General features: G+C 40.3%; 2 protein-coding genes across 8 annotated transcripts; both read left to right on the top strand.

The window, feature by feature from the left end:
* Positions 1-1,315: 1,315 nt before the first annotated feature.
* On the top strand, positions 1,316-8,113 carry LOC144711019 (putative metallophosphoesterase At3g03305). Of its 7 annotated transcripts, XM_078584918.1 has the most exons (8): positions 1,340-1,394; positions 1,480-1,513; positions 2,320-2,609; positions 4,079-4,320; positions 4,805-6,271; positions 6,364-6,470; positions 7,062-7,562; positions 7,980-8,113. In XM_078584918.1, coding segments are annotated over exons 3-7 (2,097 nt in total). In that variant the 5' UTR covers positions 1,340-1,394; positions 1,480-1,513; positions 2,320-2,329; the 3' UTR covers positions 7,063-7,562; positions 7,980-8,113. The 7 variants fall into 7 exon arrangements, with proteins under 7 accessions (XP_078441046.1, XP_078441044.1, XP_078441043.1 ...); XM_078584920.1 differs by lacking the exon at positions 1,480-1,513 and having other exon boundaries at positions 1,316-1,394; XM_078584917.1 differs by having other exon boundaries at positions 1,362-1,513.
* Positions 8,114-15,883: 7,770 nt separating this feature from the next.
* LOC144711204 (thaumatin-like protein) lies at positions 15,884-19,477 on the top strand. The gene is made up of 2 exons (XM_078585135.1): positions 15,884-16,040; positions 18,644-19,477. The coding sequence occupies exons 1-2, from the start codon at positions 15,998-16,000 to the stop codon at positions 19,336-19,338; spliced, it is 738 nt and encodes a 245-aa protein (XP_078441261.1). The 5' UTR covers positions 15,884-15,997; the 3' UTR covers positions 19,339-19,477.
* The last annotated feature ends 4,722 nt before the right edge of the window (positions 19,478-24,199 follow it).

Genomic DNA, 24,199 nt, shown 5'->3' with positions numbered 1-24,199 from the left:
GGTGAAAATCTCATGTACGGTTCTATAGAGTGACAGTAAGGGTGACTTATCTGTCCACTTTTCCGAAGCTCGAGTACGGTCCGTGCGCCATTTTTCTTTTCTACCATGACGAATCAATTGAGTTAATGTAGGCATCTCGGATAACCTTCGAAACCTTCCCCCCAAAATACACTTGTTATAATTCTAATATAGGGGGAAAATATACGAGAATAGAAAAGTGTGTTATATCGAGATGTACCCCCTTGCATCATAGGCTAGAAGATACAGCTTATAAGAACAAAACAGGCTATAGAGCGAGGATTTTAACATAGGAGCAAAGCGTAACCTTCAAATTAGTGATCTTATACTGCAAAAACTTATACAATTGTGATGCTTCCCGTTTGTGAAATGCACTCATTTTCCTTCATGGTATCAGATCATCTAAACATGTTTTTTCTTTTCATTGTTTTGTGCTCTTTTGTTTTGGAACTCATGTTCATTCTCAGATCACCAACCCATTATTTTGTCACCCTTTTTCTTTTTTGTGCTAAATTTGGAGCATTTTATTCTCAGATGGAGAGCTCCTGTGAGTGCATCCATCAGAGACAAACAGCCATAGCTATGGATGTTGATCTGATGGAAACTCCAAAGATATATCCTGCATAAGTTTCTTAGGTCGGCGATGATGCAAAAAATGTATTTGAACTTCCTAAAATTCTTAATGTCTGGAAGCTAAAAGGTTAAAATAATTATGTAATGGGCTGTGTGAAATAATATTGATTGTTTCCAGGAAGCTGAAACACTTGTCTCATCAAACCCATCTGCTAATAACAGCCCCCCCCCCCCTCCCCCAATTGAAAGTTGTTTGGTTCGTAACTGGGACATAAATAAAACCAGTATGAATTTTATTTCTGGGTTTAGGTTAAAAACCATTAGGTTTGGTCATAATTGTTGGTCAAAGTTAACTTCATAATCTGTGAAAAATCAATTTAAAAAACTCCAGTTATAAAACTTTAGTTCAGTTTTAAAAATTTTCATTGATCAACTAAACTTGAAAAAAAAATTACTCCCCGTTTTTGTTAAATCCGCCTATTACTATTTTGATGTCAATTAATACTAAGTTTTTGAAAAGTTATTTACAATAAAATTTTATACAAAGATTTACAGTAAAGTTTTGAAAACTTAGTGTAAAAATACATCTATAATAACAAACACAACATATAATACATGAAACATTCGGTTTTTTTGATGTTCTGTATTGATATTGAATTTAATAGAAATGTAGTCAAAGAAATATTAAATAGAGTTATTCTCTTATCAGACTATACTTGTTCAAATAAATTATTCATCCTCCCTTCCTAGTATCTCTGGCGATTTTCGGAAGATGAATCAGAAAAAGGGATAAGCGATCTTCGGTGAGTTTAATCCCCGGAAATCTCAAAGTTTTGCTTATACTTCCAAAGATTGATGACGGATTTTGCTCTGCTGTTCTTCGTGGAGGTTTAAAAGGGCAGAAAATTCAATCCGTCTGCAGGTTATCGTTAATTTTCCTTCTTGAGCTGATCATTCCATTTGAATCGTTGCTTATTTTTGCCGTCTACGACGATGATGAATCATGATTGTCGTCATCTCTGATGAAGCCATCGTTGTCATTTTCTTCATTTGATCGTTCATCGTTGTCGTCGTCATAGCTATCCGTCCGCTGAACAGCGGAAGATTTTCAGTGAAGGTTTAGCGTTAATTGCAGCAAAGATGATAATTAGGCGTGCTTGTCGTTGTCATGGCATCACCAATAGATCATGCTAAAAACGGATGATGATGACGATGACAACGACGATGACGGCAAATTCACCATCTTCTGTCAACCCTGGATGACAGATTCATCATCTTCGTCTCTTACACTGCGGAATATCGACTAAACCGGATCTTGTTACTGTTCCTCACGGCAATTCCCAACCCTAATTCATCATGCTTGTCATTGTCATCATCATCCATCCATCTGTTGAAATTGTCGCTAATAGATTATGCCAAAAACAGATGATGACGAGGATGACAGCAACGATGATGACCAATTCTTCATCTTCTTCTCTTTGACTGTGGAATATCGTATAAACCGGATATTGTTACTGTTCCTCACGGCAAACCGTAACCCTAATTCACCATGCTTGTCATTGTCATCAAATCCATCAATCTGTTGAAATTATCGCCAACAGATCGTGCTAAAAACGTATGATGATGACAAATTCATCATCTTCGTCTCCTAGACTGTGGGATATTGAATAAACCAGATCTTGTTACTGTTCTTCACGGAAAACCCTAACCCTAATTTACCATGCTCAGCACGGTGCCGATGGGGGGCAGTCGTCTACTCCTGATGCTACTCACGATGATAGTCGGTTTCGTCGTTCTCATTCCCAGCAGCAATCGAGGATTTTGTATTGCAAAAATGGAAACTTTGATCTCCAGAGAGTTCTTCCCCATGAATGATGACTTGGCGTGGATCGTCCAAGTCTCTGATCTTCACATCAGCGAGTATCATCATGATCGCGCGGGAGATCTTGATCGATTGCTCGCCCCCGCTCTGCGAGTTATTCAGCCATCCCTCGTCATCATCTCTGGCGATCTTACTGGTATGAAAATTATTGCATGATTTGGATTCATCCATTGACCTTTGTTTTGATCTCTTGCCATTGGTTTGCTCCTCCATTGTTCTTGATCGATGACTTGATCCTGCATACATTTCTGTACAGTAAGGATGAATTTTGAGCGGCGCTTCGTTCTAAAGTTTTGACATTGCGGAGAATTTGTTGCCAAGCTGGATCATTAGCTCACTTTATTGTGCGGGTTATGAAAAACTGTGTGATGATTAGTGTTAAGCATGAAGTAGACGATGATGATGAGCATGAGGATGATGTATCATCATTTTCGTCCTCGCCAGGTTTCTAAGATCCATGATTGTCATTGTTTTTGTCACCATCATCATCATTATGGTCAACATCGTCATCATTATTTGTCATTCATCATCGTCCGCCCATATTAAGGGATGACAATGAGATGGCAAAAGTTGTCAGCCAGCCACGAAAGAGGGGGAAGGTTTTTGGTGTTGGGTTCTGGGTTAATATGAACGACAACGATGATGGTGATACATCATCATCATCATCATCCACTATCCTAGAATTATCATCGCCATCCATCCATCCTACCATCAATCTGCTGAAGTCATTGATGCAATCATCATTCATTTTAAGCCAAACATGGATGACGATGGCAATGATGATGGAAAATTTGTTTGGGTTCAGTTTAGACGAAGATGATGATGGTGATGACCATGCCACCATGGTGATGATGAATCAAGAATGTCTAGGTCATCTGATCTCCGTACGCCATTATTTTCATCGTTGTTATTATCCATTTGTTGACGACAAATCCTTGTTATCATTTGTCATCATTATTGTCATCTCCATGCGTTCTTTTTGAGGGACGGAGATGACGATGATGAATTTTCACCTGTCTGCTTGAATAACGGTTGCAGTTAAGCAATATGTTGAGGAAAAGAAATCTCACCAATTCTTTTGAAAAAATCTTTTTTTTTTTTTGAACAATCTTTTGAAAAAATCTTCATCAAGCCAAGAACAATCTGATTTTAAGAACACCGGTCACTTATGAATGTGTCATCTGGTTGTCAACGCAACGGAAATGAGAAGTACTCTTTTATATTAACCCTTCCCTTTCTCTCCGATCAAGTTTTGGTGAATAAGTTCAATTTGCCTTTTTCTTATTCAATTTAATGGTTGCTTATTTTCCTTGAAAAAATATTTTTTGGACGAATTGGCAGCACATGAAGGAATTTATTGAGCCAGTCTCTGTTTCACTTGATAATTAACTAGGAAAATTAAGCTAATTTTCAGAGTGCTGGAGTTAAACCAGTTTGTCCGCTCCCATGAGCTATAAACAAGCTGGCTATGCGTTCTGTAACCTTTTATATATTTTTCACATTATTTTTGACTTTCCGTTATTCAAGCTGAAATCATTCAGAATTGGGTATGTCTCCTTCCATACGGAAGAACGATTATTTTTTTCTTGTTTATTATGGAATCAGATGCGAAAAATAAGGAAGGGACAAGCACGAGCCAAAACGAGTTTGAATGGATACAATACAGAAAAAGCATGGATATCGTAATGAAAAAGGCTGGAATTTCGGAGAAAATAGTGTTTGACATAAGAGGCAACCACGATAAGTATGGAGTCCCCTGCGCTGGCCATAAATTGGATTTCTTCTCTGTTTTTAGTACAAGCGCGAGGATGAACAGGACTGGTGCCATTCAGAGCATATCCCTTGAGGTAAGATTAAACATAGTGTTTTTTCCTTGAAAAATTATATTGTTCTTTCTTTTATTTTATGATTAGAAATTGAATGTTCTTTAGACCGTTATCTATACTCACTATTTTCTAGCTCTTTCCATAAACCGTCATCATTATTCTTTCAAAAAAAATATAATCTTGGTTTAATTTCGATTTTTTCATTACTATTTATAATATTTAATTTTTTTAATCTTCAGTTTTAATGATTATGTTCCCAAAACAGAGAAAATAAGGATAAAGATTCATTGTCTAATGAAGCTCAATGAAGGTGCGGAGATCGCTCAAATTACTTGATAAGTCTCAGTTCATAGAAGGAGAACAATTGATTGTTTCCAGAAAAAAGCTCCCCCTATTACTTGATAAAATTTTATCCATTATTTTTCCTCTGAATTTTTAACTTATTTCGATCAAGGACCCTTGAGCCTCCATGGATATGGGTATTGATGATATAAGGGATTTACAGGGAAAAGAATGGGCGTACATGTTCCTCGGAATCGACGATTCAATGGCCGTTGGATTGCGTGGACCCTCTAACGTATTTGGCCATCCATCAGACAAGTTGCTGCAAGCTCTAGATTCAGAGCTTTGTTATTGGGACGCCATTCCTTCAAAACTTACAAGAAAAGTCGTCTTTGGCCACTTCCCTCTCTCCTTTACAACATCTTCTCCGACTACCAAAATTCGATATGATGATGTACTATCAAAGAGATCAGTATCAGCCTATCTCTGTGGGCATCTCCATGCCATGTCCAACAGCAAGCTGTGGAGGCAGCATGGGGCCAAAGGGGTCAGTGATTCTGAGATAAATAAAAGAACCCAGTTTTGGGAGTGGGAGCTCGGCGACTGGAAAGGTAACAGGCTAATGAGAATCCTGGCCATTGATCGCGGGGATGTGTCGTTTGTAGATATCAATCTCCGTCGGCAGCTTAAAGACGACGACTTCTTGACTACAGTCCTTATCACTTATCCTGTTGACTCTAGAAGCATGTCTCGGAAGCAAGACGAGCGCTCTGTGAGGAACGACGTCAATGCTCTTGTTTTTTCTCGCATCTTGATTTCCAATGTAACTGCCAGAGTGTACGACTCGTTGAAGGGGTACATGATAGTGGAGGAGATCGCTCTGCAGCGTGCATCTGAGTCTCGCTCATCTCACCCGCTATTCACCGCCAAATGGCTGGCCGAGAGCTACAAGAGCCCGCTTCCTGACCGATACTTTATACAAGTTTCTACTGTTGATGGCGAGGGAAGGGAGACGAAGACCGAAATGAGGCCATTCTCAGTTGAAGGGAGATGTGCTCCATTGCCCATATCATGGGCAGCTTATTTCCTCCTCCATGTCTCTTGGGAAGTTCTCTATGCATTTCTCCTGTGGAGCAATGTCGTCTTTCTCACTGCTCTTCTGCTTCTCCCAAAGCTGTTGAAGCATTTCAGAGGGATAAGAAAGCCACGTCAGCCCTGGGCTCTGTCACTCTCTCTCTCTTCTTCTTCCATCTGGGGAAATTTGTGGTCTCGGTTGTGTTGGTTCCTCATAGAGGGCTCTAGGAACGGTTTTCTGTGGCCATGCATGGGTTTATATGTGCTGTATTTACTCTCATTCTCGTGGTTTAGAGTGAAGGCTGCATCTGAGCAGGGAGACTTTGGGAAAATGTCTCCCTTTGGATGGATGATTGAGTCTTCGGGCTGCCAGGTTGAGAGAGATAAAGTCGGTGTGCCTGATGTGATGAATATTTCATTGCCTTTCATGTACTTCGTTGTTGCTCCTTTGTTCCTCTTAATTTATGCCCTGTTTGCGGAAAGATCGTTGTTCTACATGAAGAAACCTTCTGAGGGAAAACATGAATCTGATGCCTTGAGAGTTACTTCTCGGAAAAGATGGGGAAGAAGGGGGATATTGCTGTCTTGTTTTGTCCTTGCTTATTCATACATTAAGGTACTTGCCATTTTTTAAATATTATTTCCAATTTTCGAGTTTAAAATATTTTGGTCTTCATGAATATAAGAATTTATTTATCTTTGACCCAGATCTTTTTCTTCCTTGGGAGGGCTTATGGATTTAGGGAAATCGCTCTGTCTCCTGCAGTGTGTTGGGGACCGCCAATCTTGCTGGCGACTGCTATTTACCTTAGCTGGTAACATCTGAGCTTTAAATTTTGTTCGAACCTTGTCTTTCCCATTTATTTCAATAATTTAATTAAAAATTTTACAGTATCTAAAGAGAAAAGGTTACGGTATCTAAAGAGAATCAGGAGTGACTAAGTTTATCGGTGAAACATTTGGATAAAAGTAATTAGAATTGGTCCTGAGGAGCTTGAGACAAGCTAGATCGTTGACTTATAAATGTTGGCATTAGGAAAGGGGACGATCTTTTAAACAATTTAATTAGATCTTTTACAGGAAATTAAAAACTGATACATGCTTATGAAAAGTTGTTATATTGGTAAGGCATGCCGTGCTCATTAAGCTTTAGACTTTTCCCGCCTTCGGTCTTTGAAGTTCTGGCAAACATCTAAATTTTGTTCCTATGACATCCCAAATATCAGCATCAAAAAATGTTTTACCTTCATTTACAAAAGTAACTCGTCTACGGAGACTTCCAATGAAAAAGAGTGAATCCAGATGGATACTGAAGGGATTTGCATCAGACCTGGAATTTTAGTGTTTTTATTTATGTGTTCCTTTTCCATATCTTTAAATTGAATTTATTAAAATTTATTGTCCAGACCCAACTGGATTCTTCCCTAAGTGACTCTGCAAAGACAGTCGCCACTTGCCTTTCTCAGCAGATCCAAGAATGAAATCCCCAGGTCCATGTTCGATGGGGTACTCATTCAGGAACAGTCCTACTCAAGAAAGATGTTTATAACTTTTTGAAGAACGTCTTGTCCTATTTTATGAACCCGATGGCTTGCTTTTCTTTGGCCGAGTTCCCTTCATCAGTGTCAAGACGAAATAATCTTGGTACCATGGACCTGAAAGCAGCTCTTCAGAATAAAGCATTAGCAACTTTCATGCCAATTTAACAAGTTGATACTATGTTCTTTTGAAGAACATACAATCGGCGAACCAAGAAAAGGAGAAGAAAGGCAAGGGACCCTATGAATAAAACTCATTGGAAGATAGAGTACGCTTTCTTTTAAAGAAGTCATCTGCTCCGGTTTAGGCAACGCAGGCAGAGGCTGGAGAGCAGGAGAAGGCGATACGATCCCCATCATATCTTTGAGGTATTTTTATGTGCATGTTTTTCCATTTAAATGGGACAGCCCTTCTATTAGGATGCCAGCCAAGAACACTTAATTGTCTCATTTCCTGTTCTTTCTTTTCTTTATCTCGGTCTCCTTTCTAATCTCCTCTCTCTCTCCCCTTCATTCTCTCTACTCGACAGGTAAAGAGAATTCATTTGGAATTATTAGTAACCTTGGTCGTTGTTCGATCCTTCTTGTTTTCTTGTCTTCTTCTTTCCGTCCCTGTTGGGTTATTTTTAGATTTTCAACCAATAATCGTTGATGGTTACTCAGCATCTTACTGACCACATTTTTAAAAAAAAAAAAAATCTTACTGATCAGATCCAACATTCAAGATATATTTTGACATTTGGTCTGCCATTCCAACTTCAAAAAAGGATATTTGCTTTCACGCAGAATCGTCTCCCATATTACACATAGGGACTATCACAGACTGACTGGAGATCGGCCACGCCGGACGAAACTGCGACCATCGGACTGCTTTTTTAGAATTATCATAGCGTATTTATAAAGTTCTATTTTATACACTCTATTTTTCTCTCTCTCCCTCCCTCTCTCTCTCAATTTATCTCTATTTTTCTCAATATTCATCTCTCTTGCTCTCTCTTTCTCTATAATTCTCTTTCTTGCTTTCTCCCTCACTCAATCTCTCTCTTTTCCTCTCTGCCTCTCTCTCTCATCCTATCTAACTCTATCTATTTCCCTCTCTCCCCGTAGCTCTATCTATTTCCCTCCGGGTCTCTCCCTTTCTTAATCTTCCACTCTCTCTCCATCGCTCTATCTATGTTCCAAACTTTACTTCCCTCTCTATCTACCTCTCCCTCTCTCAATTAGACATGGTTGTTCTATTCTGTTCATTTGAAGCAAACAAAAAATTCACACAAAAGAACCGCACAGGGCCTTGTTCTTTGTTCTGTTCTTTTTTTTAAAAAAAAGCGAACAAAATTCGAACATTCTCATAAATTCGCACAGTCAGCACAATTCGAGAATAAAATTCGTACAAAGCGAACAAAAGAACCGCACATGAGTCTGTGCGATGTTATGTTCGAATTCGTTTTTGTTCTGTTTGGAAAACCGAACAGAACGAACAATTCGCACAAATTCACACAGAACGACCATGTCTATTCTCAATCTCACTCTTGCTCTATCTCTTTCCCTTTCTCTATCTATCTCTCCTCTCAATCTCACTCTCTCTCTCACTCTCTAACTCTCTCGCTCTCTCTTGATCTATCCACCTCTCTGTCTTTCACTCACTCTCTCTCTGGCTTTATCAATCCCTCTCTCTTTCCCTGTCTCTCTCTCTCTTCAACTCTATCTCCTTCCCTGCCTAACTCTCTCTTTCCATCTCACTATCTCCCCCTTTAACTCTATACCTTTCCCTCTCTCAATCTCTCTGTCTCTCTCTTTCCCTTTCACTCTCTTCATCTCTCCATCTCTCTAACTTCTCTCCATATCTAAGTATATTTTTTCCCGTCCCCTCTCTCCCCCTTATAACTCCATATATTTCCTTCTCCTCTAAAAGTCTCCACCTTTCTCTCTCTTTCTCTCTCTCTCATTCTTTCTCTCTCTTTCCCTCTATCCACATCTACAGCTCACACCATGTATACTCATGCCGTGCAAAGGCATATGCGCATGCACTGAGGCACGATGACGATGCATGGATCGGGCCGCGCAAAGACATAGTTTAGATGGTTACTCATACCCAATCTAAAATATTTCAGACTCCAATAAAATTCTGTCATGGAAGAATGAAGAATGGATAGAGAATGCAGAGAGGATGAAGACACTAGAGACTGGAGAGTACCCACCTCTTCAAATTTAGTTAATTCAAGATGGGTACAAACAGTTTGTAGCATGGGAGTCAAGCCATATTTTTATTTTTCCTTTATTTTGGGTCTTCAGATCTGTTTTCGATTTGATATTCCACTGTGCAATCAGTTCAGATTGTGTCGATTGAAGCCCCAAAATTCCCCTATAAGGTTGAGAATCAAATATTGCTTTATGACCTAGCCTCTGCTGCTAATATTCCACCAAAGTGAAAATACTCCTCTTTGTCTTCTTTGGCCATCAAGACCTTTCTATAACATATCCACTTCAATGGCCTTTCTAGTGGCTGCTCACTTAAGTGATTTCTCCTATATAAGATTTTTTATTCAATATGGCCCTAAAACAAATTCAATGAAAATGATTAAATTTTCTTATTCTCTGGTACCTAGTCCTACGTCATAAATATATCATCACTTCTGAATGAGGGAAAGTACGAAAACATATTTTTAGAATTCTAGCCAAGTTTTACCTCAAAATTACTAGAAGTAACCAGTAAATTAAATGACTTAACATATGTATTACGTATTCATTTTTAATCTCTAATTTAGGTTTGGAGATGATATTCTTAATTTCCTGGATAAATGTAGATAAAGTGCATAATATGTTTTCTTTTAATTATTTAAAATTTAAATTAAAGGTTTTACTATGCATGGATGACATTATCAAATGTCCCAACTGATACCAAACCATTGTTCATATCTTCTCCTCCTCTCCTTATTATTTCTTAGTCCGTTATTGTTTAATCCATACTAAGCGTTCAAATTTTTGTACAATATTAATTTATGTAAAGTAATTGCGATTGAAACCATATCTAACTGACTTTCCTCAAATATTGGAATGGCACATTGCTACTTATAACAAAAGTGAGAATGTATTTCAAACTTGATTGAACCTTGGCTGCCTTACTGTACACCATGTTATACATGAAACCAAATATGCAGTATCTCCAAGATTAATATATAAATATTTATATATGGGGCATATGAGATTGAGGTAAATTTAGATCATTTATATTCTCCTGAAGCTCTGCACTTCAACTGAAATATTTAGTTTGCCACACAAGTCCTTATCCCTAAATCCAAATAGTGATAATAAATACAAATTATCCCTAAATCCAAATAGTGACCATATGATATCCAAATTCAAATACTAATTAAAAGCTTAAACTACATTATCCCTATGTAATAAGATTTATGGAATTTAATTTTTTTAAGGCCCAATTAACAAATACCATATGATGGTGATGATACCTCTCTGATTTAGAATATTTGGATATTTCTGTGACTATTTGCATTGATATGTTGTTATAGTTCATATGAAATCGTTGATTAAAATGTATAATCTTTAAATATCTTTCTAAAAATCAGTAACCTTTTCAATGGTGAGACAATGATTGTCTTTTGAGATGTTGCCATAATAACAAGGGTTTTGATGAAAATTTTGGATTGGATGATGCATGGATGGATTAGGCTGGGTATTGAATAAAAAACCACTAGATGGAAGATTGTATGATATCAATCTTCTTTAAGTAAGAAAACTTGAAATAATGGGGAATCAGGAATATGATCTAAGGTGTTATGTACAATTATAACCCATAAATATTACATACCCTTAGACTCGTCCATTTGTACTACTTATAGAACTCGATCTAATGTGTATTCATGTCATCACAATAGGCGTGATTTCTTTGATCAGGATTAATTTGTAGGACCTATATTTGAGGCCCTCCAGCTTCTAACACACATATACTCTAATAATCATGATACTAATTTGATAATTAGCATGCTATCAAAGGTCATGTCACATTTTATCCAAAATAGTAAAATGTATTTTGAAGGTTGATTGAAACCAAACATGAATTATCTCATAGAATAATATATGTTAGCCTTCAACAAAATTGTACACTTCAACAAATGCATTGTGTAGGCCACACAATTTTGTATCCCAAACCCAAATGCTGATTATATAAAAAAGTTAAGTAAAAGATGAAAATATTAAACTAGTATCTCCCTCCGGAATAAGATTTATGAGTTTAATTTGGGGTTGAATAATATATCAAAAAATACGTCATTTGATGATGATGGATCTCCCTGATTTGAGAATATTTGGTTATGTATGTTAATTTTTACCTCTTTATATATTGTTGCAGTTCAGATTACATTATTTATTACAATAGATAATATAAAATTGGTAAAAATCATTTAACTTTCTCACGGTGAGTTCAAGGTTTTATGTAGATATTTTCGTGCCAAATCATGGGGGTTGTAACAAAATTTTTAGATTGGATGGAGCATTTATTGATTAGGAAAGGGATGTGATAAAAATACTAGATGTAAGATTGTATGAGGTTAATCTCCTGCAAGTGATAAAGTTTGAAAAAATTTTGGGGCTTAATCTAATAATTGAAGGTGTTATGTATGATTTTACTCGAAATAATCTAATGATCAAAGACCCTTGAATCTTCCATTGTAACGCCTATATAACTCAGTCAAATGCACAGTTGTTTCATTACAGTGGGGCATGGTTTCTTGGATTAGGGTTTATTCTAGAGTAGCTGGGTTTTGAGGCATTCCAACTTCCAAACGTATGTAAACATTACTTCTCGGAAGCAAAATCACAAACATCTATTCTTAAAATGAAGTCATAAATTCTTTCACATTAGGCTTTCCGGTGATGTCAAATATTTCCATATCTAGTGGACAAGGGTGACTAGCTATACCCACAGTAATTTATCTTTTAAAATAAATCAATTGGCTTTTAGTGAACATAATAAATCATGGAAAGCCTGATGTTTGAGTTGCCAATGAATCTAGGAAATATAAAAAATTTATTTTCCATTTTATAATAACCTCATAAGAAATTGATCATACACTTGACATTTTTGGAGAAAGATATCTCAGAGGAAAGGCTCTTTGAGATTTATCAGCATCATAATGTCAATGTTATTGATTCTTGATTCCTTAGTTTTGAGATTAAGCAAAAACATGGGTTGACTAAAAGATTTCTTGCTCTAACATATCCCATCGAGTTGGCTTAATTGTTTATGATTAGGAAATGGCAACACCGAAATTTGTTTTATTTCATAAATGAAATATTTAAGAACCCCATGATGATTGGATTTTGTTATCCTTTTTTCACATTTGGAAGGTAGGGACTATTATGAAAGCAAAAATTCAAACAATATCATCCATCATAGTGTTAGTGATCATATAGTTTTATTAAAAGGCCTGACTTAATATCAACTCATTTTGTGGTATTAAATCGGATTTAGAAAAAGGAGAACCATGTAGAATATTATTGTTCTTAGGTGGATTAGATATTAGCCAAACATAATGTAAGACATCATGCCTATATTCTTATCCACTTTTCACTTTTTTAGTTCATTCTTGATTGATTCATACCTATTTTAAAAAACTGCATGATATGAATTGATTAACACATGACATCCGATTTATTCCTGATTAGTTAATTGATCACACCTCTTGGTATACATCATTATCACTGGAGAACCATGTTGTGAAAATGGCTTGAATCCTGACTACATGAATATCAACATTGTTGTAGTTAGAATCAAATTCATCGTGATGGAATCTTGCCACATATTTAATATTGCTACACTTTGGTATAAAAAATATAATAGATGAAATATTTTGAATTAAGTGACATTGTGATGAGCATTATCCTTAGATTTTCACATCAGTCAAATGTGAGGAGATCACTTCCTACCATCTGATTATCAGACTTTCACATGAGTTTTCTCGTTGACTCATGATCTGGGAAAATTTATGTTTTAACAAAAAATTAGAGGAAATCCTTTCAAATGTGCTATTTCTTAACTTTTGTATATCCTTGTTGTGACAATGAAAAGGCAAAGTCCATTAAAAAAATTATCAACACATCTAATTTGTCAGTTGTCCTCCATTTCTGTTTTTTTTCTTATTTCCAGGAATCTGTAAATGGTTTTATACGAATGCAAGTTTATTAAGGGAATTAATATAAAAATCTACCCTGGCCTACAAAGCTCCACTGAAGGCACGTGACCCAGAGCAGAATATATTCTCTCTCTCTCTCTAAATGCCACTCTCTCTCTCTAAGGAACGTGTGATCAAGTCAGTAACTCTCAACTCAACCAGCAGAATAGTTTGGCTCCACAACGCAGTCCACGTTACTGCTAGATGACAAGACCTCTCTCTCTCTTCCCATTCACTCTCTCCTCTCTCTATCTCTATCATTACATTCACTCTCTTCCCTCTCTATCTCTATCATCCCACTCACTCTCTTGTCTCCTCTCTTCTCTCTCTCTCTCAATCATCCCATTCACTCTCTTCTCTCTCTCTCTCTAGATACCTACAAAACGCTGTCCACGTTACTGCTACATAACAATACATAACAAGCCATCTCTCTCTGTCATCCCATTCACTCTCTTCTCCTTCTCTTAATTTCTCTCTCTCTCTCTCTCTAAATATCTGCACAACGCGGGCCACGTTACTGCTAAATAACAAGCACTCTCTGTCATCCCATCCACTTTCTTCTCTCCCTCTCTTCTCTCTCATCCTATTCACTCTCTTCTCTCCATCTCTTCTCTCTCTCCCTGTCATCCCATTCACTCTCTTCTCTCCCTTTCTCGCTCTGCCATCCTATTCACTCTCTTTTCTCTCATCCTATTCACTCTATTCTCTCCCTCTCTTCTTTCTCTCTCTACCATTCCATTCTCTGTCTTCTCTCCCTCTCTCTCTCTCTCTACCATCCATTCTCTTTCTTCTCTCTCTACCATCCATTCTCTCTCTTCTCTCCCTCTCTACCATCCATTCTCTTTCTTCTCTCTCTACCATCCATTCTCTTTCTTCTCTCTCTACCATCCATTCTCTCTCTTCTCTCCCTCTCTACCATCCCATTGACCCATTCTCTCTCTTCTCTTCTCTCTCTCTCTACCATCCCATTCTCTCTCTTCTCTCTCGCTGTACCATCCCATTCTCTCTCCTCTCTCCCTCGTACCATCCCATTCTCTCTCTTCTCTCCCTCTCTCTACCATCCCACTCTCTCTTCTCTCCCTCTCTCTCTACCATCCCACTCTCTCTTCTCTCTCTCTACCATCCATTCTCTCTCTTCTCTCTCTCTGTCCCCCCCCATTCTCTCTCTTCTCTCCCTCTCTCTACCATCCCACTCTCTCTCTTCTCTCCCTCTCTCTCTACCATCTCACTCTCTCTCTCTCTCTCTCTCTCTTTTCTCTCCCTCTCTCTCTCTCTCTACCATCTCACTCTCTCTCTCTCTCTCTTTTCTCTCCCTCTATCTACCATCTCACTCTCTCTCTTCTCTCCCTCTCTCTACCATCTCACTCTCTCTCTTCTTTCCCTCTCTCTACCATCTCACTCTCTCTCTTCTCTCCCTCTCTCTACCATCTCACTCTCTCTCTTCTCTCCCTCTCTCTACCATTCCACTCTCTCTTCTCTCTCTCTGTACCATCCATTCTCTCTCTTCTCTCTCTCTGTACCATCCATTCTCTCTCTTCTCTCTCTCTACCATCCATTCTCTCTCTTCTCTCTCTCTGTACCATCCATTCTCTCTCTCCTCTCCCTCTCTCTACCATTCCACTCTCTCTTCTCTCCTCTCTCTCTACCATCCCACTCTGTCTTTTCTCTCCTCTCTCTCTACCATCCCATTCTGTCTCTTCTCTCCTCGCTCTCTACCATCTCACTCTCTCTCTGTCATCCTATTCACTCTCTTTTCTCATCTCTCCTTTCTCTCTCTGACATCCCATTGACTCTCTTCTCTCCCTCTCATCTTTATCTCTCTGTCATCCCATTCATTCTCTTCTATCCCTTTCTCTCTCTGACATCTCATTCACTCTCTTCTCTCCCTCTCTTCTTTCTCTCTCTACCATCCCAATCTCTCTTCTCTCCCTCTCTCCATCTTCCCATTCTCTCTTCTCTTCCTCTCTCTAACATCCCATTCTCTCTTCTCTTCCTCTCTCTACCATCCCACTCTCTCGTCTCTCCCTCTCTCTCTAGTCTCTACCATCCCACTCTCTCGTCTCTCCCTCTCTCTCTAGTCTCTATCATCCCATTCTCTCTCTTCTCTCTCTCTCTCTACCATCCTACTCTCTCTCTCTTCTCTCCCTCTCTCTCTAGTCTCTACCATCCCATTCTATCTCTTCTCTCCCCTCTCTCTAGTCTCTACCATCCCATTCTCTCTCTTCTCTCCCCTCTCTCTAGTCTCTACCATCCCATTCTCTCTCTTCTCTCCCCTCTCTCTAGTCTCTACCATCCCATTCTCTCTCTTCTCTCCCCTCTCTCTAGTCTCTACCATCCATTCTCTCCCCTCTCTCTATCTAGATATCCGCACAACGCGGTCCACGTTACTGCAAGATGACAAGCCCTCTCTCTGTCATTCAGTTCACTCTCTTCTATCTCTCTTCTCTCTATCTCTCTCTAGATATCAGAACAAGTTTGTAGATGTACTGTCCTGAGGCCCATGCCAGTCAATTGCTTTCCCATTTCCCGAGGCATTTACTACCACAATCTCTCCACCCATTTTTATACTTCGTCCCCTCCTCTCATCCACCATCTCTCTGCCCTCCGCTCTGCGCGATGGCCTTCTTCCCCGGCTTCCTCTTCTTCTTCTTCCTCCAAGGTACGTTTTCTCTCTCATCCCCTCTCTCTCTCTCTCTCTCTCTCCTCTCTTCTCTCTCTCTATGGACTTCCTCTTCTCTCTAAAAACTTCAGCAGCGTACATGCTCGGCATTCTCTCTCTCTCTCTCTATGGAGGTTCCCCTTCTCTCTAAAAACTTCAGCTGCTTACAAGCGCGGCATTCTCTCTCTCTCTCTCTAACTCTCTCACTTTCTATAGAGTTTCCCCTTCTCTCTAAGAACTTCAGCTGCTTTCTATGGAGTTTTCTCATTTTGCCGCATGACTTCCTCTTCTCTCTAAAAACTTCAGCAGCTTACATGCTCGGCATTCTCTCTCTCTCTCTCCAACTCTCTCTGTCTGTGATTCTGTGTTGCCGTCTTCCTTTCTCTGTATCTCTCTTGGCATTGTGGTCTCTCTCTGTTTCCCTCTCTATCTATGGAGTTTCCTGATATTGCCGGTTTCTTACTTTTCTCTCTCTCTCTCTATCTATGGGTTCTCTCTTTCTCTCTCTATTTCTCAAACTTGTTCTATCTACCACCCCGGCATCTCTCTCTCCAAGGAGATTTTTTTACCATTTCTGCTCTCTTTCTCTCTCTAAATTTCATCCTCAAGCCTCCTCTATCATTTTGACATGCCTCTCAGTATCCCTTGCTATATCTCTCTCACCATCTTCTTCCTCAAACGATTAACATCATTCTCTCATCTCTCTCTCTCTCTGTATCTTTATATTTATTTTTATCCATTTTTGGATCTCTGTCTGCCATTCCCAACTTCTCCATCTTCACTTCAGTTCTCTCTCTCCGCTGCTTCTCTCCTATCATGTTCTTTTTCGTCTCTCTCTCTAACCCCCTTCCATCCATCTCTCTCTCCTCCCCCCTCTCCCATCTTGTCCTCAATCAAATCATTTCAACTCTGCTCCTCTGCCTCCTCATATCTCTCTCTCTCCATCCCATCCCACCCGCTTCCTCTCTCTGCCATCCGCCTCCCTCCTTCAAACCACTCTCTCTCTCTCTAAATATCTGTCTCTCTATTTGGTTCATCTCTGTCTTTCTGTCTCTATTGACTTTTTTATCTCTCTCTACCTTTCTCTATATCCCTCTCTGCCATGTCTCATCCATCTATCATTCATCTTTTTCTCTAACCCCCTCCCATCTAGCCTTCTCCCATCATCACCGTCCAACTTCACATGGTCATGATCATCATCAATTTCATCATCATACTCATCATCATCATCTCCCTCCTCTTTCAACAACCGTTTGTCATCTACGTCATTTCTCTCCCTAACTCTGTCATCTGTAGCTACCCTTATCTCATCATCAACTTCCTTTTGCTCTCCCTCTCTGACTTCCATCATCATCAATTTCATCATCTTTCTCTCTAACTCCATCCTTTAAATCATCATTATCATCTAAATCTCTACAGCCACCCTGCTCCCATCATCAACTTCCTGTTGCACTCTCTCTGACCCCCATCAGCATCAATTATATCATCCTTCTCTCTAACCTCACTCCCTTTCTCATCATCATCATCATCATTCTACTCTTAGTCTCTTACCGCCCCCATCTATCCACTCATCATCATATCATTATCCTTCTCTCTAACCCCACCCCCTATCCCATCATCATCTTCCTACTGACCTCTCTCTTACCCTCATCAGCAGTGGTATTGTCATCATCTTCCTACTGCTCTCTCTCTCTCTCTAAATCCCTTCAGAACTATCATCATCATTCTACTCTCAGATCGGCCCATTTCCTATCCCCTCATCATAATCATCATCCTTCTCTCTAATTCACCCCTTATCTCATCATCATCATTCTACTCTTTGACCAGCCCACCCTCTCATCTAACCCCCATCAGAATCAGTGTCCTCGGTATCATCATCATCATCTCTCTCCTATCTAAACACCCCCCATCAGAATCAGTATCAGTACATCACTAGTAAGAGTATCCCTATAATCATCATCATCTTCATCGACTCTCTCTCATCTCGGTCGCTACCGTATATCACTAGTAACAGTATCCTCACCATCGCCCCTTTAATCATCATCATCATCATCTCTCCCTCATCTCAGTCGCGACCGTATATCACGAGTAACAGTATCCTGACTGACTATCGTCCCTATAATCATTTTCATCATCTCTCTCTCATCTCAGTCGCAACTTCACGAGTAACAGTATCCTCACCGTCGTCCCTATAGTCATCATCATCATCTCTCTCTCATCTCAGTCGCGACCGTTTATCACAAGTAACAGTATCCTGACTGACTACCGTCCGTATAATCATCATCATAATCTCTCTCTTCTCAGTAGCGACCGTATATCACGAGTAACAGTATCCTCACCATCGTCCCTATAATCATCATCATCTCTCTCTCATCTCAGTCGCGACCGTTTATCACGGGTAACAGTATCCTGACTGACTACCGTCCCTATAACCATCATCATCTTCATCACCTCTCTCTCATCTCAGTCGCGACCCTATATCACGACTAACAGTATCCTGACTGACTATCCTCCCTATAATCATCCAACAGTATCCTGACTGACTAATGACTGTCGTCCCTATAATCATCATCATCATGATCATCATCTCTCTCTCATCTCAGCCGCGGCGGGAGCGGAGCAGAGCCAGGGGCGGACCCTGACCCTCTACAACGCCTGCGCCCACACGGTCTGGCCGGGCCTGCAGCCCGGCGCGGGCCACCCCATCCTCGCCGCGGGCGGCTTCGAGCTCGCCCCGGGCCACTCCCGCTCGCTCGCCCTCCCCGCGGCCTGGTCCGGCCGGGTCTGGCCCCGCCTCGACTGCACCTTCGACCGAGCCGGCCTCGGTCGCTGCGCCTCCGCCGACTGCGCCGCCGGCCTGCGCTGCGCCGGCGCCGGCGGCGTCCCCCCCGCCACCCTCGCCGAGCTCACCCTCGGCCCGACCCAAGACTTCTACGACGTCAGCCTCGTCGACGGCTACAACCTCGGCCTAGCCATCGAGCCCGTCCGGCCCGCCGGCTCGGGCCGCTGCGCGCGCGCCGGGTGCGCTGCCGACCTGAACCGGCGCTGCCCGGCGGGCCTGGCGGTCCGCGCCGCGGGCCAGGTGGTGGGCTGCCGTAGCGCTTGCTCGGCCTTCGGGTCGGACCGGTTCTGCTGCACGGGGAGCTTCGGCGGTCCGCAGAACTGCCGGCCGACGTCCTACTCGAAGATGTTCAAGGATGCCTGCCCCACGGCTTACTCCTACGCTTACGACGATCCTTCCAGCATCTTGACTTGCACTGGCGCGGATTATCTCGTCACCTTCTGCCCCCACTCTTGAATCTTTGATCCTTTGTTTGGCTTGCATGGTAGTGCATGCATGGGCCTGTGTTGGGTTTTGTTTCTTTTCTTGTTTTGGGTTTTGTAAGGCGACTATAGATGTTGGATTATATATATATATATATATATATTTATAGAGAGAGAGATGATGTCATGGTTATGTTGTTGACGATGGAGGGAGATTGGCATCTTTCTCTGGATTGTATGGTGTTTTGCATGCATGGTCTGATGGTGATGGTGCAGGCATTGGTACCCGTTGGGTTTTTTTTTTGGGTATTGTAAGGAGACTATAGATGTTTTATTATATATATTCATACATAGAGATGGTAAATTGGTTATGTTGCTGAGATGGAGAGAGAAAGAGGTCAGTCTCTGGATCTGGATTGTATGATGATGATGATGGAGTAGGGTTGTGGGACTTTGGGCTGCGTGTTTTAGATGGTGATGTGAGGATGGTGCGTGAATGGTACCTGCTAGTTTCTTTTTTTTTGGGTTTTTAAAGGATACTTAAGATATTTTATTATATGTCTTTGCGAAAGAGAGAGAGTTGGGATCATGTTTTTGTTGTTCAGGATGGAGATAGAAAGCTATTTATCCCTGGATTGGATGGTGTTAATGTTGGAGTAGATTTGTGTGCCTTAGGGATGTGTGTTAGATGGTGGTGTGAAGATGGTGACTGAATGGTACCAGTTAGTTTCTTTTTTTCGGTTTCAAAATGAGACTATATATGTTTTATTATATATATTTATAGCGAGAGAGATGGTATCAAGTTTTTGCTGTTAAGGATGGAGAGAGAAAGAGGTTTACCTCTGGATTGGATGATGGTGATGATGGAGAAGAGTTGTGTGTTAGATGGTGGTGTGAAGATGGTGACTGAATGGTGCTCCATGTTGTTTTATTATAGATTTTTTATTGTATATCGATAGAGGGAGATGGTATCATGTTTTGTTGTTAAGGATGGAGAGAGAAAGAGGTTAAACTCTGGATTGGATGATGGTGATGATGTGGACGATGATGATGGCGAAGAAGGGCTGTGTGACTTTTGGTTGTCTTTAGACGATGTTGTGAGGATGATGCGTGAATGATGTGGACGTCGTTAGTTTTTCTTTTTTGGGTTTTGTTATGATACTATATATATTTTGTTATTGATACGAACCTAGTTGGTTCGTATCGGGAGAAGACGGGAAGGGGAGAGAGAGGGCGCCGGGATGGACGTCGGCGTGCCGGGATGGACTACAGCAGGTGGGGGCAGGCGGAGTGGATGTCGCCTATGTGAGGGGTCCGGCGGAATGGACGTCGCCGGAGGGAGCCAGACTCATTCTTGATGATACTTCTTCGCCCCCCTAAAGGGAGGGCTGCTCTATTTAAAGGGATTAAAAAAGGTCCAAATGACCTAAATGCCCCTATTGGGCTAATTGATGAAAGAGACTTAGATACGTCGGGGTCGTATCAGTTATACACATATGGAGGGACATAGATGTTATCATGTTTTGGTTGTTAGAAATGGAGAGAGAAAGATGTTTACCTCTCTGAAATTTTTACCTCTGGATTGGATGATGATAATGATGGTAAAGAGAGAGATGGGTTTAGATGGTCGTGTGAGGATGGTGCGTGCATGGTATGGGAGTTATGTTTGTTTTTTTAAAAAAATTATAAGTAGAAATATTATCATATTTTTATTCTTTAAAATGGAGAGAGATGTTTATCTCTCAAGCATCTTTACCTCTGAATTGGCTAATGATGATGATGGCGCATGGTTTCTTCCTTTAGGCTATGTATTTTAGATGGTGGTCTGAAGATGGTGCTTGCATGAAAGGTATGTGCCATCATCTGCCTAGGATCTTTTCCTCCTGATTGTATAATGGTGGCACTTGCTTCTCTGCCTTTGAACTGTGTTTTCTTCTCATTTTCGATATGCGTGGGAGATATGCAGGGGACATGTGGAGGGTTGAGTATATGAGACATGGATGTAGAGAGAAACCTCTCTTTTTCTTCCACTTGGGATAATACTAAGTAACGCTACATTAAGGGAGATAGAAATATAAATACAGAGAGAGACATGGAAAGGATGGATAGAATGGGGGAAGACATAAAGATAGGGGGCTAACTATCAAGTACCTTTACCTGCTACGGCGCCAGCCACATTGTCACCTTCCGTCCTTGCCCTCATTTTTTCATTAGATGAAGATAATGATGATGATGATGATGGTGATCTCAATTTTTGTTTAAACTAGCTTGTTTTCACATTGTCTTTTTGGTGCACACATTGCGAGATGATATGATTAGTGTCTTTTTACGACAATGAACTTTTATTTAAAGCGGATCTGCAACTTTTTTTCTTAAAGCTATCTGCTTCATTGTCATCGTCGTCTCTTGTCAATCCCATATCAAAAAACCAACTGTTAGGTTTGGGTCAACTGCAGCCAATATTCTGGCACTTCTCCATTTCCTCCAATTTCTTTTAAATTGTGAGCCCCATTAACTTAGAGGAAAAATGTAGCTGAGAGAGACTTTCCCTTCATGCTAGTTTGAACTTCTGATGGAGCTAATCAATTGTAGATGATGCCATAACATTTGTTCTTTATCAAGAAGAATAACTCAAATTATCACTGGCTAACATTCTTGTGTATTCATTGTATTTATATATATATGTTGACTTCCGGTTAGACTTTTTCCCTACATTTATCTCATCTCCATCTATATTGCATCGATTTGGTGTCAGGTTTTGGATATGACTCCCACTCTTCTTCTTCTCCCACATCTAACATATAATTTGTCAAGGGAATACAAACTTAAGAGATTATCATTCATATGTTCGCATCATCTTTAATGCACGTATGGTTTACCTAACATTATTTGGATATAGAAGATCATTGGATCCAATTTAAAGAGGGAAATTTCAATGACCAATCATATCATCTTGATGAGATAATTACTAAAATACATGGCATGTTTATATTTGCTTTATTCCATGGCCCGAGTATCCTATGTGGTAATCCAAAAAATTCTTGCGCCACTCACACCAACCATTTTTTTCAGAAAAATTCCTAAAAAATTAAAGTGCAAAGTAATGAGTGGGAGCATAGGAGAGCATTTTCTAGCAGAAGCGATGATGCAATAAATTAAATAAATATTATTTCTATAAAAATTCAAAGTAAAGTAAATCATTATAAAGAATCACATACGTTTCCCCCTCCCCTCTAGTAACCGGCTGTCAGTCATAAAAGGTGCTTGGCCCTCCAATACATATGTAAAAAAAGAGGGGTCAGAGAATGATGCCATTTGACTTTGGCACATGATTTGTGGGTTTGTCTAGGTAACAAAATGGAAATATATGGGACAACATATCCTGGATATGATGGTTCTATCCCCCCCTTGGCCTCGGTTAGCGGCCTACTTTACTAGTAACATGGACCCAGATCGTTGATTCTAGACATGAACAACAAATCCCTTACATTCTATTGAATGTCTTATACTCCTATTTCTTGAGGGGTGGTTCAATGTATCTGGCTCAAGCACATGTTCTGACTCAAAGTTTCATATTTTATTACTGCATGTAGGGGCACTAGAGGTCCTATATCTAAATCCCTTACATTTGAAGCAAGTATTATCTAGTTTTTAAAAAATCAAGTAATACCAGTCACTTGTGGTTCTATATCTAAATTCCTTACAATTGAATTAAATATTTTCTAGTTAATAAAAAAATTCAAGTTGTATCATTCAGTTCAATGGTTGGGAAGCTAAGCTCCTTAGAAAGGATTGGCCAAGCACCCTCTTCCCTTTTTTGCTTTTCCTGTTTGCTCCCTAAAAAAGGATTTTGCAATTCTTTCAAGGAAGGATCAATACGATCATATGGGCTCTATAACAGAAAAGATCTTTCTTTCATTATTTGCAATACCAGCAGACGGCGATCGCCTTACTGATTTACCAACGTTTAACGAATCAGATGGTACAACCAGAAGACGCATAGTCACCGGGGGTCCTTTATCTAAATCTCTTACCAATTCTCATCCATATGCTACATCCAGCATGCTACATTAATAACTTGACCAATTGTAACACTTTACTTATGATTAAAATATATTGCTTATTGCCTTTAGCCTTAGTCGTAGTTTTGTCCCAGCTCCACTGACTCCTGATAAATGTAGGCTAGAGGCCTATGTGTTGATAGAAGGAAAATTATTAAGATAATTAACGCCCTTTTATTTTCACATTCCTAGACTGGATGATATGCTAGACATGATAATAAGTGTACCTTTTAGATAGCCTCCAGAGCAGTTATCATGATATGAGTAGGGAAGGACACGGTCGGACCAAAATTTGGTCAGACCAGACCGAACCGGACCGTCGATCAGTCTTTTTAGGGCTGACCAAACCTTCCGATCCGGGTCCGGTTCACACGTCGAGCCGGACCGAAGACTGGCCCTCTCTCTCAGCCTCTATCTGCCCTCACTCTCTCTCTCACCCTCGCTCACTCTCTTCCTCTTTCCTTCTTGTTCTCTCTCTCTCATCGTCTCTCCCTCTCTCCCGGCCGCGTTCTCTCCCTCTCTCTATCTCTTTCTCTCTCCCCCTCTCCTGGTCATCCTCTCTCCCTCTCTCTCTCTCTCGTCCTCTCTCCCCTCTCCTGCTCGTTCTCTCTCTCTCTCTCTCCCGGTCGTTCTCCCTGTCTCTCGCCCCCCCTCTCTTTCTCGTTCTCAAATACTAACTCCATGAATTTTATTTGGGAAGCCATTGAGGAAAGTTTTCTAATTGTTGCATCATTGATCTATCTCTCCCCTAATTCAACCCTCCCTTCACCTTATCCCTCTTACTGTCCTTTCCTTGTGTTGACGTGCCAATGTAGATAGGTAACAAGATTGATA

The sequence above is a fragment of the Wolffia australiana genome, chromosome 13, assembly GCF_029677425.1.
Source record: "Wolffia australiana isolate 7733 chromosome 13, ASM2967742v1".
In the NCBI taxonomy this organism is placed as follows: domain Eukaryota; kingdom Viridiplantae; phylum Streptophyta; class Magnoliopsida; order Alismatales; family Araceae; genus Wolffia; species Wolffia australiana.
The sequence above is the reverse complement of the archived record's forward strand: the minus strand, read 5'-3'. Positions and strand labels throughout refer to the sequence as shown.

Coding starts and splice junctions, on each gene's coding strand:
- LOC144711019 (XM_078584916.1), top strand. CDS start 2,312: ATGCTCAGCACGGTGCCGATGGGGGGCAGTCGTCTACTCCTGATGCTA. Junction 2,610..4,078: donor CATCTCTGGCGATCTTACTG/GTATGAAAATTA, acceptor TTATGGAATCAG/ATGCGAAAAATAAGGAAGGG. Junction 6,272..6,363: donor TTGCTTATTCATACATTAAG/GTACTTGCCATT, acceptor TCTTTGACCCAG/ATCTTTTTCTTCCTTGGGAG.
- LOC144711204 (XM_078585135.1), top strand. CDS start 15,998: ATGGCCTTCTTCCCCGGCTTCCTCTTCTTCTTCTTCCTCCAAG. Junction 16,041..18,643: donor CTTCTTCTTCTTCCTCCAAG/GTACGTTTTCTC, acceptor CTCTCATCTCAG/CCGCGGCGGGAGCGGAGCAG.